General features: G+C 39.9%; 1 protein-coding gene across 7 annotated transcripts in view; it reads right to left on the bottom strand.

Annotated features, from left to right (window-relative positions):
* Positions 1–19,184, bottom strand: part of PTPRG (protein tyrosine phosphatase receptor type G) — a 655,485-nt gene that overhangs the window by 97,079 nt on the left and 539,222 nt on the right. For all 7 annotated transcript variants that reach the window (XM_063291516.1, XM_063291515.1, XM_063291518.1 and 4 more), the window contains exons 9-11: positions 7,316–7,500; positions 3,236–3,344; positions 839–888 (exon numbers count right to left, since the gene is read on the bottom strand). In XM_063291516.1, coding sequence (XP_063147586.1) covers positions 839–888; positions 3,236–3,344; positions 7,316–7,500 — 344 coding nt within the window. The remainder of the gene's footprint in view (positions 1–838; positions 889–3,235; positions 3,345–7,315; positions 7,501–19,184) is intronic.

Genomic DNA, 19,184 nt, shown 5'->3' with positions numbered 1-19,184 from the left:
TACTGGTATAATTATACTACCAAACTAAGATTGTGGCAGCATGTTCTCTATTTTTTTTTAACTTAGTATACTGCAAATCACTAAAATACTTTGACATTTTAAAAGAATGGCATGTAGACAGGATTTTTAAAAATTAAAAGGAATTGGGGAGGGAAAATGTTAAAATGTTAATTAATTAACTTTGTCATTGCCAATATCATTAACATGAACTGTAACAGATCTCCAAATGCATTTCACCCATATATCTGTTCTACTATAACTTTTAAATAAATTATTCTCTATATGTTGCAGCAATGGAACTCCAAACTGAGAATACTCTATTGTTGTAGATGGTGCCTAGACTGGCTGGAAACCCTGTATCTCCATTAGATTTGGATGGTGCCAGACAGGGGAAGTCTGTCCTACACCATTGCCTTACAGAGTGTTATCCATTCGTGATGCTAGCATGAAATATGTACTTGGCTATGAGCTGCATACATTTATAACATCAGTATTGTCAGTTTGGATTACATAGCCTCATTTAAACCAGAATAAACTATTATAATGAATGATGTATTATAAAGTTCTTCAATGCAATCTCTGGCTTACAAAAAATATTTTATAAAACATTAATTTATTAATACTCATAATACAATGATTCCAGTATGTGTGATCTTGCTGACATAATCCTAGTCAACCAGTGTTGAAAGATAGCTCAGAACATCCAATTAAAATTTGGAACCTCTGAATTCCAATCTGGAGGCCACGTTGTATTAGAGATTTATTACGCTATGCTGCCACCTGCTGGAGAAGATGTTATAAATGTTGTATAATTGTTTTAGTGAATCATCACACTTACCACTCCTGTTTTTACTATTCTGGTCCCCTCAAAAATTCGAGTTGTGTTATCTGGAGGGAGGAAGGGAAAGAGAGAAGAAGAAAAAGATGTGATTATAAAACCATAAAGTATTTGCCAGACATTAGTTTAGAATCTAAGATAAAGAAATACTTTAAAAATCCCATTGAGCCTCTGTTAAATACTAGAATTACACATACTGAAGAACAACAGTAGTACAAATAAATGATTCTTAACTGATCTGTGGGTTTTTTCCCCCAGAAGTTCGCTTTTTCCATACTTATATTTCTAAAATTCTTAAATTCACACAACTGGATTTTTATCCTCAACCAAAAAACCTTTCTATTAATTCTATCCTCCTATATTTCTGACAAAAGCATTCTCTACCAGCATGTTATTTCCAGAGCAGACTTTCCCAGCCTCTAGATCTGCTAGGAATTTTGGAAGCTGCAGTCCCAACAGATCTAGAGGCTTGCAGACTGGGGAAATCAGCTCTAAAATAAACGGGTGCCTCACTATTCGAATCGGAGTGCCAATTAAGTATACCAAACACACAGTGAGACAATTTTTGATAAGTGCCATGAAAACAATCTTAATGAATTTGGTACAATGCTATTTATTAAACTAAGCGGGCTATATGACAAGATAGGAGACCCTAACCCTTCGATGCTCCCAATATAATGAGTGGTTCATTACAGGAAAAGGTTTTCATATACAACTGTAAACAAAAACAAAGTTACTTTCTGAGTAGAAACATGCTTTTTAAAAACATAATTCACTAAACAAGATTAAATAAATAAGCTGGCTATTGGATGGCAACAGAAATTACAGGTATTAGGTAACTACAGCATCCTGCTGGAGACCCAGATTGGCCTTCCAGCTACTGTTTCTGGAATTAAAATTGAGCAGCGATCTTGCCTATATATATATATATATATATATATATATATATATATATATATACACACACACACACACACACACACACACACATATACATACATACATACATACATATATATATATATATATATATTTTCCTTTAGATCTTCAGTGCAAGCAGACTCATTACCCATGGCTGTGGTATCATAAACACCATGAAGTCAAGTTACCCTTCCTGATTTAAATACTGTATTTCTCAATAAAACTAGTTATGCTATACATAATTACTACCAGTCCCATTAAAAATGGGGCCGAAGAATCCCTTGCAGTGTGTTCTAAACATGGCAGGAAGTTAAAGAAAAGAAAAAGAATTAATTGATTTAATTCTGTACCAAAGGAACCCTTTGTTTTCCTTGCAAGCTAGCATTTCCCCATTTTTCAGCATGACAGGCTCATTTATTTCAAACCTATTACACTACTTAGATAGACTTGGTATGTGACAAAAATCTGTCAAGCAATTCATGTCCTGTGTAACGGAATAGTTGGATCATCAATCCTGCAGTCTGCTTTGCTCAGTAACGTATGAAGAAATCAGAAAAACAGAATGTATTTATTTGTTACACCCACCTTTCCTCTATGAGTTTCCTTTCCATTATATTTGTTAGATAACCTTGCAAGGTGAGTCGGCCTGAGAGATTATGACTGCCCCCAAAGTCACCCAGAGTGCTTTCTACTTAGGGGAACTTGAACCTTGCTCTTTTGGGAACTGCTGGCCAGGATCCAAAAATCTTCATGTATTTCAATATATGCATGGAATCTTCTCTGATTGCTGCTTTTCAACTTCACACATTTAAGAAAATCCTGCTTCCAGGAGCACCTTTTCAAGGTGGTTACATATACCTCTACTGGGAAATTAGAAGCTTGCTGCTTCCTGGCTCTGACTCTATGCTTGTTAGAATTCACAGAGAAGCTACTATATCTTGAGTCCTCAATGACAGCTTTAAAAAGGCTAATATAGCTAGAGGTATTTAACTTAATGCTAGTGCTGTGGTTAAGCAAGAGGATATACTGATGCAAATATAGCATAGGTAAAGGGTAGGAAGGAATTCCTCCCTACTGAGAAGATCCTCAAGCATATAGTTAGTTTAATGTAAAAATACATCTTTCTCCAGGCCACTGAACCATGGGAAGTGATGGCTGCAAATGCACTTTGTCTCCAAGCTCTCAGTGTACATGGGCAGCCATCAATGATGATTACCGCTCACTTCTGTTTCACTAGCAATGGGACCCCAAGCTTAGAAGGAAATTCAACGTCTTGGGTGGTCATCATACTATGAATTAAATAAGCAAAGTTTTCCCCTTTAAGCTTTGTTTCTACTTCCCTTAAGTGGATGTAAGCACAGTTGGAGGTAAGCACAGTTCTAAATCCTACAGCTGCTTGCAAACTTATTTTTTTCCTATAAACTTTTGTTGGCTGAGAGAATGTTACAGAGGTACAGGAAATTCAGATGGTGTTACCTTGAAAGAGCATTGTCTGGCTAAAATCACTGCGCATGTCATTTCGGCAAACTGCTTGAACTCTGAACAGATAAAGGATGTCAGGTGAGACATGGCTAATGATGGCTTTCTGTTTAAAAAAAATAGATGTTATTCAGTTTTATCCCTCCCAACAGGACGCTGAATGATCAGTCTGTAAAACATAAAGAATACTTAGAATACATTTTATGGGAATGGCAAATTTATTTGAATAGAGAGGAAGTCTGCAGTAAAGGAACAGCGCCAAAGGATATAAAATGCAATGCAACACTTAAAATGCAATGCAACACTTTGGGCAGGAAGAAATGTTACCCTTTCTGTAAAATAAGCAATAAACCCTGGATGAAATTGGAGATAAAATGATTTGAATAATGATTCAAGCCAAGATAGCCAGATTTCATAATATCACAAGGGCATCTGCTGATGAAGGAAGAGGCAGTGGCAAATGGCAGTTCCCATCTAAATTCCTGCATCAGGAATTTGAATACCAACCAGGTCATTACTGGAAGATATTAGAGATGTGCAGTGTTTAGCTGCTAGCAGTATCTGAAGCTGGCAAAAGTATCATGGACCTGGCATGGGCAGTCTCAATGTGCTTAAAGGCACTTCCCTGAAGGATGCGTACTTTCTCTTGGATTTGCACAGCAGCTGCACGTGCTCAGGAAAATATGCATTTGAAACCAAGAGGCATTACAGAGATGGTGACAGGGTGCCACCTCCCTGTCACTCCTTCCTTAATGCCTGCTGAATTCAAGTTAGCATTTTCCTGAGCCCTCGTAGATACCATGCAAGCCTAAGAAAAGATATGGCTCCTTTAAGGAGCAGCTGACAGGCACAGGGCAGATGCCAACTCCAGATCCAAAACACTTGCCTGCTTTAGATCTGAATACTGCACACCAGTAGCAGATGTGTCTAGTGGCATCCAATTTCTCTCCCCAACAGAAGTTGCTGAACTACAATTCTCAGCAGCCTTAGCCAGCGTTATATATGGTGAGTGATGGATGGAGTTCTAGTTTAGCAGCATCTGGAAGGCCATAAGTCTGGATCCTTGTAGAGTGCTACAGGAGCCAAAGTGGATTTACAAATGTTTGAAGAAATGCAACTGACACTGCTATTTGAAAAATGGCTATATGGAGGATTGATCTGGATTTATACCACTTTGCCATGGAGGCTGATTAGATTTATATTTCACTTTTCATTCAGGAGCTCAAGATGGCATCCATGGTGCTCCCTCCTTCTATTTTATTCCCATAACAACAACAACAACAACAACACTGTGAGGTAGGTCATGCTGAGAGTAACAGGACCAGAGACATCAGTAGGTTTCCATGGTTGATGGACTGGAGCCTGGGCTGCTTGCTTTTAGCCTAACACTAAAGCCACTGTACCACACTGGCTCTATCTAACATTTGATACAAAGCATCAGTATATCTTTCTAATATAGTTTGCCTCTGTGATTCAAAAGCTAGTACTGTACAAGAAAACTTCAAAAAGTTGCAGAATTTCAAACTGATGTCAAGTATATGTGATCCTTGTCTGGGTTGTCATGGTTTATTTCAGCTGGAAACAGCCAAGAGATGATATTAGCTGGTCCCTCAGGCATCCATAACAAGTCACAAAGACACTACACTGTCACAGGCATCATGATTTCATCTCACAAATGATGTAGTTATGTACTTGGGTTCTGACATCTGTTACAGACATGTTCAGCTGTGTCATTTGTGTAATGATGTCACAATGATGACATGATGCACACACCATCATTCCCTTCCTCCCTGCTAAAGCTCGTGGCTGATCCTATAGGCTTTCCTTGGACCTTACACTGTCAGAAGGCAGAGCTGGACAAAGGAAATGTGAAATTAAATTCTTCCAATAAATTGTTATTTGCAAAAGAATTGAAGTCCTTTTACAAGATCCTCAAATTCACATGCAAAAAAATGCTGGCCACAAGAAACAATTATTTAGTTTCTGTGGGAAAAAAGTTCTACAAGTAGTCCTTGACTTATGACCACAATAGGGTCAAGAAAATTTGTTGTTAAGCAGTGTGGTTGTTAAGCGAGGCATCGCATGACTGCTCCTGATTTCATGACATTTTTTGCAGCGATTGTTAAGCAAATCATTAGTCGTTAAGTGAATCACATGGGTCCCCACTGATTTTGCTTGTTGCAAGCTGGCTGGGAAGGTCACTAATGGCAATCACGTGACCCCAGGACGCTGCAACTGTCGTAAATACATGCTGGTTGCCAAGTGCCCAAATTTTGATTATGTGACCACAGGGATACTGCAACGGTCGTAAGTGTGGGGACTGGTCATAAATAACTTTTTCCAGCACTGTCGTAACTTCAAACCATCGCTAAATGAATGGCTGTAAGTCAAGGACTACTAGTAAGTAAGTAAGTAAAGCGAGGACTACTTGTGATCTAATGTATAGATCACAAAAGAATTGTCCTTTGGATTTATAGTTCTTTGAATGGTGGTTTGTGAGGGTTAAAAGAAAATGAAATTAATGCAGAAATGAGATGAAACAGACTTAGAAATGGACATATGCTAGAATGAATACATGCTATATCAGAAATAAGACTGATCTGTCCGTCCAGCTTGGGAGACTGGTCTTCCCACTCCCTTGGCCTGACTGGCCACAGAGGATGAGAATGCCTTCATCCTATACTTCCCATTTTCTTTCCATGACAATGCGAGAGTAACCCTTAGGGAAGAACATACAGGAGATGCAGGAAAGGAAATATACACGGCATAATGGCTGAAATACCCAGTTAAAATAAAAACATCCATTTGGGTTGGCCACAGATTGAAGCTGGCTGGAAAACCTGGCTTCTGAATACCAATTACTGTATCATTCATAATAGCTAAGCAATCAATCCTGAAGGAACCCAATGAATTGATAATGGGCCACTGATATTCCTTGGAGAATGTTCCTGCATTTATGACTAAATATTTCTTGTGATTAATGTTCTCTGTTCTTATTACTAATTAAAAGGAAAAAGAAGCATCTCTTTTAAGAGGGAGAAGGGATGACAAGTTTAAGATTCTAATCCAGTCCTAACCTTGGACTCCTTTGGAAGATAGTTTTCTAATTTCATGAAGCACTAGGCTCCCTAATATGACCTAGATAACAACTTCTAGTGGGGGGCAGATTGAAAGTATAAATGGAAATTAAGTATAAAAGAGCCTTGATCTAAAGAAGAATAAGACACATATTATTCTATAATTGATTGAATGGCACCCGAGGAGGGCGTATTTGCAAAGGAGAAAAGATAACTGTCATTAGGAATTTAACTCACTATGGCTGCATTTTTATGTGCATATACAATTACTGATTACATTACTCCAGAGACTTGCTTTGATTAACAATAAACTGAGCCCTTACAAAATAGAATGTGTTACTTTCCTTCTCTACGTATGGAATTTTAAAGACTTCTATAGTTGTTGCTTGTCTCTGGATTGATATTCCAATCTACATGCAGACTTCCACGAACTGCACTTACGTTTCTTGTTAAATCTCAACTGCTTCTCCATTACATGGTCACGTATGCTCTGTAGGCTAAGAATATGCTTCCTGTAAAGCCATTCCTTCAGGTCCTAGCCACAGATGACTCTGAAGACTAAACCCTGTATATAAGGATGTGAACATGACCAGGACTAGGGTGTTGCCATTTTATAAGAACCATTAGCTTCCCTTTAAGGGAATCTTCTCAGATAGGCATTCAAGATAAAGTAAAGTGTAGGAAGCAAATATAAACCCTATAATATAAACTGGATTCCTAACAGGCAAGTTCTTGTTGCAATACAAGAGGAAGACCTTCCTTGAACATTCCCCCTATACTCCATGCTCTGTGCTTTATACCATTCAGAGGAAGAATGAGATTTAGGTGGCTTCTGAAACGGTGTTCAGATCTCAATGCCATCCATGTTGTTAATGGAATTCAGTGCAAATTTGAAAATTAGCTTAAGCCCCTAAACATTTCATATCCAGGATTTCAACTGAGGGCAGAGAGAGTGAGGTTATCTTAAAACTAATGGCAACATCTGATGCTGTAGCTTTACCAAGTCCTTGTCACTGTCCTTCGTGAACGTCTTCTCCTTTTCATCTTCGTTTTTAGTCCAGCTGTAGGAAATCATATAGTTCATAATGGGTGGATGATAGATAATCTCTGGTTGGTTCCAGGTCACCAGCAAGGCTGTTCTGTTAACAAGTTTCACTTTCATATTGACCGGAGGAGTACTGCAGACTAGACAGAAGGAGAAAAAGAAACATGATGTGCTGGTAGGATATGGGATGAGACAAAAGTCACCGGAGAATTGTATAAAAAAATAATTTTGCAGTCAGACTTGATCTTGAATTGAACCCAGCCAAGCACAAACATGCATACCCTTATCGTGACATAATGACAATATAAACCTGTAAACGTGTTTGCAAAATATCTAAGAGGTAACCTAGACTTTCAGTCGTGCAGTTTCTGCAGTGCCTGTATCTCTATTTGCCTCAGGAACTACTAAAGAGGAATTTGAAGAGAGCTGCTTAAAGCAAGTTCCTCTCACTACATTTTTATTTTTGAAGTTTTCATTTTATGTAACAGCAAGGAAAAGTATAATTAATACAGATCTAGTGGACCAGGCGTAAATAAAGTAACCAGGATTACTGAGATGGCATCATAGCCTTACATTCTTTTAACAAAATGCATTCACGACAACATTATCAGCCCTGCAATGCTTGTTCACAAAAGTACTATGAATATTACTTATTAAGTATATTTTCAGAATGAGACACCTCTTAAATTTGGATATGAAAGGGTTGGGCAAGAAATTTGGATGCATGTTTCCCTTTCTCAGGTTTAACAGCAAACTGCCTAACGACTGATTGCTCATTGCTCATTTGCTCAGGATCCTAAAAATCATAACTGAAAAATGATTGCACATGCATCTGATCTGCAGTATCCCTCACATATGGGTCCCTGCCTGCAGTCTTAAGGCTAATCTACCACTGGAGTCACTAGAAGAGAAATACCATGGCAGACACCTTTGGTCTTGCTGGTAGTTGCAGTTTAACACATTTGGAGCAACACCACATTGTGGAAGACGATCTTATACATGATTATAAACATGAGAGTATTCGTAAATTATCATACAGGATTTTCAGCTGAGAAAGAAGTTACTGCAGCCTCAGCAAATTGATTCTAATGGCAAGGAACGGCCAGAATAGAGATCATAACTCGACAATGGTAAATTTATGAGGAAAACCCAAGTGTAAACATGTGCCAGTTCTAATGGGAAGGCAGGTGAAATGAATGCCATGTTTGTGAAACTAACTGCTGAAACTCTGAATCACAGAGGCTGAATCTTTTTCTCCACTCTTTTAAGTGACAGAAGTAAAACTATCTTAATGGTGAACGCTAGATGGCACTAATAGGCTACTGATAAAAATCATAGGGTTCTTTTTCCCCCCCCCTGAAATACAGTTATTTTAAGATAGGAATCCATGATTCATGGACATAATACCAGGAGAGGTTTTCAGATACTCTTGAAAAGTTTTAAGATCAGGATCCCTGAGAACATCAGATAATGGGGTGTATTCAAGGCTCCCCTCGACCACCCTCCCATGGTCAATCGCGTACACTGACACTTCTACCATTCAGTGCCCTTCTCCAACATCGCTGCAGTGATCCTTATGTTGGCCACCAGGATTCGTATCACTCGTATCGCAACTACATCACGGGCTAGTGCATAGGGAAGAGTGGCCGTAGTTCATCTTTGAGGCTCAAGAAACATTTTTCTTTGAAAAGTTTATGACCCTTGAGAAAGTCATTTGGGGACTCAGGTTGATTTGGGTGGAGGGTCCCAAACTAAGCATAGCATTGCCCTGCACTCTCCTGTCTCCCCTTTCTTCTGTATGTCCCTCTCTATGCCTTCTATATTATTTGTATACGTACATCTGAAGCGATAGATGTTCATGAAATCTGGCTGAGAGCCACAAGTTTCTTATATTAATTTAGGAAGAAGAGCATGGAAAGCTTTATGAAAGAACTGAACGAAGCATTTTAATCATGCAGAGGTTATGTGCTGTCATCTATAGAACAGGGGAGAGACTGTGAACCCAAGATACTGGGGAGAAGAATGTGACCTTGCGGCATCCTCTAGCTTGTTAAACCATCACTGCACATCATATCTGCATATCACATTCAATAGCTGTTAATGTACATATTAGAATTAGGAAGTTTCATTATCCTTTCCTCCCTTGTAAACAATAGAAACTTCTAAAAAATGAGGGGGCTGGTGAAAGAGTCTGAAAGATAAAGCCAGGAGGGCTAAATCTCTTCACAGTATCTAAACCTTATTTAAAACCCAAATTTTTGAGACTCCGCTGGAATGTATTGCACGATATCAAAATGGGTCAACCAAATCCAGGAAGAGGCCAGCACACCTTTTTAGTAGTAGCCAGGAAGCTGTAAAAGCGATGAAGGCTTCCTTCAGGAAATGGAAAGCCTGTCCTAATGAGGAGAACAAAATGGAGCAGAAGCCCTGGCAGCGACATTGTGCAGATGATAATAAGATATGTAGAAAAAGAACCTATGGCAAAAAACATTAAGGAAAACAATCAGAAATCATAGAGGTGGTTGGGCCATTAGACAACAAAGAATGAAAGGGATGCTGAAAGAAGACAGAGAGGCTACAGAGAATGATACTTGTTCTGCGTCTGCTTTCACTGCAGAAGGTAAGAACAGATACCCAACCCTGTCTTGGAATCAGAACTTCTAAAGCAGACTGAGGTAAAAAGAGAAGTTATTCTAGGACATGTTGAAACATTACACAGTAAAACAAAAACAACAACAACAACAACAACAAAACAGCAGCTCCTGATGGCATCCATCCAATTCCAGATATGGAATTGCCTACTAGCTAGCAAATATAATTTGTGCTTCAAATCAGGTATGGTGCCAGAGGACTGGAAGGGAGCCAGAATGACAATGATTTTTAAAAAGGAACTGGGAGGATCTTGCAAATTATAGAGCAGTCAACATTATCTGTGCTTGGAATGAATTGGTAGAAATATTAATCAAAGAAAAAGGTAATTAAACACATAGAGGAATAAGCCTTGTGAAGGAAAACGTGGATTCATTCTGCAAGGTTAACTCTGCTTTATTAACGTTCTGGAGTTCTTTTCTTAAATATCATTGGGCATGTGTGTAGAGGGCTCCTTTTGACATGGTATACTTGGGCTTTGGAAATGCATTTGACAAACATGCCTCATCAGAGGAACTTGAGTAAACCTAATGGTCATGGGATAACAGAAACTTTCCTTTTACAGACTGGTAATCATTTAAAAAAACCAAATAGGAATACTGTAGATGGGCAATTTTCTCAGAGAAAGGAAGGAAGCAAGAAGTGGAGTTTCTCAAAGATCCGTGTTCATAAATGATCATGATTTAGAGACAAACAGTGGGCTGGTCAAGTATGCAGATGATAACATAATATCCTTTTCTCTGCTATTGTCATGAGCACTGATGGCGAGCAGGAGGGGGCCCCTATCCGGGGGGGAAAACGCATGCGCAGTACTGAGGAGTTAAGGAGCCATTCAAAGAGACACAGATCAGACCCGCCTTGACATTCGGGGTTTATCTGTCTGGGTTTTTCCCACGTTTCTTCAGTTTGTTAGGATTTTCTGTCTTATGTAGCAGTAATAAACACTAGAGACCTAGTCCTCGTCTCAGCGTGGTTCCTGGCTGTTAGGACAGCTATACTTATAATTTTGTTTTCTTTTTTCTTTTCTCCTGCACTTTATATATTTCACTTTTTGTTCTTATTTTGTTGTAGTTTCGGTTAGTTTTTATCAGTATAACTGTAATCTCTAATAAAATTATTATTAAAAAAGGAAACAAAAATCAGATACACCTATATTATATGCAGACTATCTGGCTTAATAATATTGCTTAAGAAAAAGGTACTGGAATAATCTTTGACTGCCAAAGTTTATGAGTCATCAGTGTGATATGGCTGGTAACACAGGCACATGCAATTTTAGATGGCATCAGCAGAAGTATGGTTTCAAACAATACAAAAGGTAGCATCTTTATATCATGCTTGACTCTTGGTGACTTCATGACACATCCATGTAGTTTTCTTGGCAGCAGTACATAAATGGTTTGCAACTATCTTCTTCTGGGATAGGGAATGATATTAAAGGCAAAACTGAACTACTTTGACCACATAATGAGAAGACAGGACAGCCTGGAGAAGATGCTGATGCTAGGGAGAGTGGAGGGCAAAAGGAAGAGGGGCCGACCAAGGGCAAGGTGGATGGATGATATTCTAGAGGTGACGGACTCGTCCCTGGGGGAGCTGGGGGTGTGGACGACCGACAGGAAGCTCTGGCGTGGGCTGGTCCATGAAGTCACGAAGAGTCGGAAGCAACTAAACGAATAAACAACAACAATAAACAACAATTTAGCCTACACCCTGGTATTCCCTTAATGGCAAGCCTCCAGACGAACTTGGCAGAGGCCTCCCAGACACTTGATAGAGCACAGCTAGAATCTTTGTTGTATGCCAGGATGAATCTACTTTAATCAATGTGAAGTGGATACACTTTTCATACCTGCGGCAATTTAATTACAGAGCTTTTTTCTCTTTCCTTTCCTTTCCTTTCCTATACCTTAAATGATATTTAACCTTGTGCTTCTTAGCCTTGAGCAAAGCAGCTTTGGGTTGTTGAAATAACCAACATGACTTCCCTGAGAACTGTCGGTCCCACTACAACACCTACAACATCTTCATCCTCTACATGCTCCCCCTGTGCATATTTGGAAGGACCAGGAACCAACCTGGAACCAGAAACCAGATTCAGAATGGGAGGAATGAGAGGTGCTTCCTCCCACCTCTATTTCCATAGCAACTAATCCCTCTTACTCAGCTATGGATAAAAGATCTGGCCAACAGAAAATCTGACCAAGTATCATGCTGAAAGTTAACATACAGCAAAAGTGTTACTGCAAGCTGGCATTCGTCTTCCCAGTTTTCCCATCCAGCTGTGGATGATGGGCAGAGGATGGGTGACATCCAATAGCCAAAATAAGGTCTTCGAGAAATGTATTGTGAACCTACCTGACTGATGTTGAGTAAGCATGTGAGAAGACTGTAATTGCTCTAGGTTCCTGTGATTTGTCCTAACTTCTACACCATAGTGTAGTGAGGTATTTCTAGAAAACAGCTCCAGGTCTGACAGGTCTTTCCAATGACCAAAAGTTCCTTGTTAAAACTGTCATAACTTTGTTCAGTTGGTAATAGCTACTGAGGAAAAAAAATACACAGGAGAGGAAGTTGCCTAGAAACTCAGAGCAGATTGTTAAAATACAGCTCCCAAGGTGAAATCAGCCTGAATAACACAGAGGTGAACCAGACTGAGAAGATGGATGATGGGCTGAGAAGTGAATATCTGCTTGAGTTAATGTAAGGCTCATCGGGCTTTGGAATCCCACCAAAAGAGACACCCTTCTTGACAAGCTGAGTCAGTGACATGGAAAAAATCAGTGACATAGACAAATCAGAAATGAATTTATAGTAAACACTGGCAAATCCCAATAAAGCTGTATATCTCTGATAGTGGAGCTCCCATGACAAAATAGACTGTACTTTCACCAGATCTATCTGAACTCCTTCAGAGGAAACATAATATCCCAAATAATATTCTGGACAGACAAAGTCTATCACATTTCTCCAGCATAATATAGAAACTTTTATTGAGGAGCTGTGAACGACATGATCATTATGGAAGGCAGAATCCTCAGAATGCATACACAAATCCTCCAAAGAGACTATCAAGAACTTGTCCAGGAAATAATGGAAAATATTATTCATAAATCTCTCAAAGATTGACGGTCTATTTGCAAATCTGAAGGCCAATGCTGTATATTCAAACTTCCTGTAGTGACAGGCAATTTCTGTTGGGTATCCATGCCTCTCTTTCATATGAATGACATTGTAAGCTCTCCTGAAGTTCAACGGTGAAGATACCACCTTCTAATAATTCCAGTATCAGATTCTTTAACTATCAGAGAGTTCAAGACCTGGTAATCATGGACTGTACTCAGGGAACAATTCTTCTTGAGAAAAAAGGTGAGAGCATTGGCACTGGATGAAGGGTGTGTGTATCAATAAATTATTTTAGGCAGACCAGCTCTGCTTCTGACATGGGGTATGGGAGCCATGTGAGAATTTCAGTTGCTGGAATAACGTTATACAATCACAGGATCAATGGAAAGCAAGGTTTGAATTTCTCCTTCCCCTAAGAAATCCACAATATTTGGAAGGCAAGGATGACTAGTTCCTGTTCTGTGAATTGATTAGAGTCTCATCCCCCTGCAGTCTAAGAGTCTTGCAGGGGGTGATGTCACTGTGTTCCCAATGAATATGTGGATTGTATGCTTGAAGCTAGTCCATTCCCAGGACTACTAAAGTATCTGTGGGGAAGGTGAAAAAGAGCTTAAGGAGCTCATGATGATTCCTGGTGGTGAGTTGTGGTGATTTAGTACTCTCTGCGATAGGACCTGAACATGACAGTTGGCCACGAATCATCTCAACCCTATCAGCAAAGTGGACAGGCTGAGTAAGAAGAGTACATTTGTGTACACAGATGATTTAATGAAGTTGCCAGTAATGCCAAAATCTATTCAAGCCTGTCTTCCAGTGTAAAATGAGATTTGCAAGGAACAGGAATGGCTGAATGTCCATGTACAGCTCTGCAGGTCTGGATTCTGCTGAACCTCTGGTTGCTGCAGCTTTGGAACCTCTATGAGCTGGAACCACCTCAATTCCTGACAAGCCTGATTGGGAGTATTTAGAGCATCTGTTGGCAAAATGTCCTTCTTCCCATATTTACAGCATTCTATTGATGCAGTGCCACCCTCCTGTGTAATGGCTAGGTTCTCTACAGTATAGACAGAAGAGTCTATACTGTATGCAGGGTTCCATTGAATCCCAGATGTATAGGTTTAACTTCAGAAGTCTCCAACATTAGATGGAGTGGGAGGGAGAAGGGAGTGAAAGGAAATTATAATGGTATGTGGGAAAGACTTGGGAGAATGGGCCAAGAAATGCTGCCCAGGGAACAATCAGATAAGAGACAGCATAGCCTGCAGCTGGATAGTGGAAGGGGCAAGAGGTTCAGAAGGGACCCTCCCTAGTTTCTCAGGCTGTAAAGAAGACAACAGGAGAATTATACTTTCAGACTTGCAAGATTCTGTTAATGTAGCTTTACAATAAAGTAGAATTAGCTCATATGGTCGTGTTTCCTGTCTGGTCTACCTAGTAAGGCTGACAGAAATAGTAGCATCTTCACTTCCCATACAAACTTCCCAGCCCAACATCCATGCCCAAGCAGATCACTTTTTCTGAACTGACCAATTAAGCCACTTTGTTTCAGCTCACATCTTGAACCAACAGCTGAAACAATGTAGCATACTCCCATACTGAACACTTAATCTTTTGACAATGGCAAATCTCAAAGCTGGCTGTTATCTGCCCAACAGAATCCTCAACATTAGCTCTCAAGTATGCTGTGCAGTTACCGCAGTTGACTAAATCAGGTCTAGCCTGAATGAGAAGGGAGGATGCACACTCTGCAGCTCCCTCAGTCCTTAGAGTTATCAAGAACCTATAAGGATTTGATCAGTAGAGGAGTTCTCAGGAACATATAAAGTTCACCCAAAGCAAGGAAGGTTTGGATACTCATATTTATCTGGCAAGGAAGTAGGCATTTGCTTTCAAATGGCTGCAGAAGCAGCAGCAACTGTTGTTCTTGGGTATTATTTGGGTTCCTGCTGGATGAGTGCTCATTTGTAGTGGTGGTGGTGGCTGGCTTTGCCTACTTGCTAGGCTGACTGCTTCATAATCTGGGTTAGTTGGTCCCTCTGGGTATTAGAGTAAGGAGTAAATTACTGGCTAACTGGTCCCCCGAGGGACCATCTCAACCCCATGACATCGACCCGCCCCACCTGATCATGCAGAGAGGGCATGTTACAGACCCAGTCTGTAGGAGAATTTCATCTGGTGAGGTCCGGGAAGCAGGCCTTCTCTGATGTGGCCCCCTGCCCTTTGGAACATCTTGCCCCCGGAGGTGAGGCAGGCCCCTTCACTCCTGACCTTCCAGAAGGCCCTGAAGACCTGGTTCTGCCGTCTTGCATGGGGTGGGAAGGTGGGCAGTCATTCTTGGGGGTGGCTCGCCCCTTAGCGCCCCTCTCACTGGATTGGAATTTTTATAGCCGCTTGTATTCTATATTTATTTATATTGTCACTTTATATTTGTAACTTGTTTTTACTTTTTAAGGGGGATTTTAATGTTTATTGTTACAGTATTAGTTTTATTGTAAACCGCCCAGAGTCCCTCTTTTGGGGGTGATGGGCAGTAACAAAATTTGAATAATAAATAAATAAAATTAACGGTCAATAGTGCCCCCTCGGCAGTCAGTAGCCATTGTTCTGATTTTTGAACAGCACGTGATGGCTCTCTCCCACTGCTGGAGAAATGTGAGATGAGGGTGATCAAGCTGTCAACCACCCAGGCTTGAACTCAGCAAGTTTCCCAGACATCTGACATGGCCCAACTAGATAAGACTCTCTGCTGTATAATAGGATGAAGCCATCTGAAGCAGCTGATTGTTCTCTGACCACATGAAGCAGAGACAAAGTGACCGTTGGTTGTGGACATAACCAACCAACTCTGGCTCCAGACATAACTCCCACAACAGAGTCTCCCATCCAAAGATGGAATTAATCATGCTTTTTTCCTAGCCCAGATAAAATCAGCCAAACTAAGCTAAAATGTGGTTGAGTAGTTTGTGGACCAGCATGCTCTGGGAACCTAGATACTATCTTAATATTATATCAAGCCAATTGGAGGGGAGGCAGACATAGTATGTAACATGAATCATTAAAACAGTTCTAGGGATTAGCACATTGCTCTGGCCCCAGTTAAAGAAAAGGAATCAATCAGCAACCCTTTGTTTTAGCCTCCTGAAGGGCAAAGAAGACTGTGCTTTCAGAATGATGCTGACTTACAGCAAGGAATCTGGCCAACAGTTCCTGTGTCTCTTTCCCACCCCACCCCCACCCACAGCTTTTCCAACTCCATTTATTCTAAGGCATAGGAAAAAAGAGAACTGTAATAAATGCTAACCAGAGTATTCAGATTAGGTAAAGGTAAAGGTTTCCCTTGACATTAAGTCCAGTCATGTCCGACTCTAGGGGGCGGTGCTCATCTCCGTTTCAAAGCTGAAGAGCCGGCATTTGTCCGTAGACACTTCTTCCGTGGTCATGTGGCCAGCATGACTACACGGAACGCCGTTACCTGCCCGCCAAAGCGGTACCTATTAATCAACTCACATTTGCATGTTTTCAAACTGCTAGGTTGGCAGGAGCTGGGACTAGCAACGGGAGCTCAGCCCGTCACGTGGATTCGAACCACCAACCTTCCGATCGGCAAGCTCAGCAGCTCAGCGGTTTAACCCGCAGCGCCACTGCATCCCTTATTCAGATTACTGAATGACAAAGTATTCCTTTCTCCTTGTTTATATAACAAAGATATGTTTGTGAATTGAGCTCAACCAGCTTAGGATGCAATAGAACCAAAAATACTTATTCAAGTAATTCTACCCAAGGATTTGATTGCAGGAAAACCCAACTAATGATGTAGTTGGTGAAAAAAAAAAAGGGGGGGGGAAGCACAGAATTGCACAGAAATTTGGCAGTACACAGATTCAGCCACTCCCTCCCTTCCCAATGAACAAAAAGGAGAAAATTCCTTCCCTTTCACGAAGCCAAGTTGACCAACATTTCTCATGCTGATAGAAGATAAGAGCAATGAAGATAATAATGCACCAGCCACTGTTGACAGAATCAATTCCTATGATGTGCTAGGACCTGGCTGAAATCAATTTTAAAGCTGTTCCCTCTTTTTCTGACATGAAAAGGAAACCAGATTGTGATTGGGAGAATGCGGGATGCCTATCTACGTCCCAAAGGATTTTCCTCTCTTTTTTTATATACCACAGGGGTACCTTAAACCAGAGTGAACAATTTTTCTTGATTCAAAAGCTACAGCTGCTCTTAGAGATACTGTATATGGAGTCACCATCCTCAAAATAATAAAGGCAGGATATAATAAATAAATAAATAAAAAATAGGTGGGGCCAAGATGAATAAACAGGGATCCCCAGGATGAAAACTAAATTTCATTTGTGATGCAAAATAATAATAATAATAATAAACTTATTAAATACGGTTCATATCATTATTCCCCAGATACCAAATGATTAAGATTTACAATTCAGTAGCAAGTCTTGTTTGGGCCCGGGAATTACACATACCGTTTCACGTTCTCTGTCTTTTGCTTGAGCAGAGACTTTGTATAATAGGTTCCAGAGCAAATGCATTCTGATTCTGATTCAGTGGCCTCTTTATCCTTAAATGACTGACTTTGGGAAAACACAGAACATGGAAGTGGTTTGGGATGGGGGGTAGTATGCATTTCGTGGTTAAACATTATAGGTGAATGGACCTTATTAATTGTATGTGAATGCAGCACACAACTGATTTATATTTGTGATTTAGGAAACAGCAGCAGCAGGGATGGGACAAGTGAGAAGATGTCACATTAAATTTAGATGCATTTATAATCGAAACCTCCACAACTGGCCATGTTCTACTTGCAAGAATCTGAGGTGCTATTTTCTCTCTATGGTTTCTATCTCATCTAGGGGTGTATCCAGCTAGTCTCGTGTTGCTATCACACATTGTATAGGGTGCACTATATTTAATTCAAGTTGCAATCACACATATTATATAAAATATGCTATATTTAATTCATAGTGCTAGGCACTAAAATTAAAAAAAAAGAAAGCAGATAGAAAATATATTTGAAAGCTACCTGGGTTTCCTGTTTCCCACCCACAATGTATTTTTGTTATTAATGGAACTAGTGGAATGTAACCTTGAAGACTGAAGAATTTTTAAATCAAATGTAGAGGTTCTGTAGTGTGATAAGCATCTGTTTGAGAGTACAAATAGAAACTTTCAGTGGGGGGGAACACTGATGTTTTGAGAATATCCATGAAAGAAGTAGTCTTCATTGTGATATAATTAGCAGGATATCTGCCGTACGTGTATGTTAAATGATGGCTATAAGGCTCAAATATAGCCTAGGGATCTATTGTCAGCCCCAATATCTCTTAACTGGTATCACCTCACTTATCTCTTCTTACCCTTTGCTTCTTTCATCGCTCCGTTGCTTTAGGGCCTCAGCGTCATCCTAGCCAATCTTATTCATGAATAAAATTGGCAATTTTATTCATAGACAGTTGAATATTCTAGATATTGTTTCTGGACACTAGAGATCTGCTTATTGTTGCGGGTTGCATGTATATATGTATTTTATTTTAATTATAGGCTCTATGTAGCCTATACAGCCTATAAGGCTGTATTTCTTGTTTGTTTCCAGGACTGTTAAGCACAGCAAGTTTTGCCTTCTTCCTTTGCGCAGGATATATCTGTTTCTACACTGAGATAGATGGAAACAGATGGTAATGGAAATAGATCTGAGAGAAAAATTAGAATAATGATCATTGATTGCACAGATGATTACCTAAAAGGGGAGGGAGTGGGAAAGCAGTTTTTTTGTTCTCCGAAATTCCCTAGGGGAGGAATCACTTACAGTAGGTCATGGAATTCAGGCATAGAAACTACACATTTCAGTTGCATCTCGTGATTCATACTGATATGGCCAATGCATTTTAAAAGAAGAAAATAACAAACTTGGAGAAGCTGCAAGTCCTTATTGTTTCAGCTTTATTTTCTAATGAACATACTATTATGCAATTTATTACTCATTCCAACAAGCATCATGAAGACTTTTCCCCCCATCTGGATG

This window comes from Candoia aspera, chromosome 2, assembly GCF_035149785.1.
Source record: "Candoia aspera isolate rCanAsp1 chromosome 2, rCanAsp1.hap2, whole genome shotgun sequence".
Lineage (NCBI taxonomy): Eukaryota > Metazoa > Chordata > Lepidosauria > Squamata > Boidae > Candoia > Candoia aspera.
Note: the sequence above shows the minus strand (reverse complement) of the source record. Positions and strands in the feature narration are given on the sequence as shown.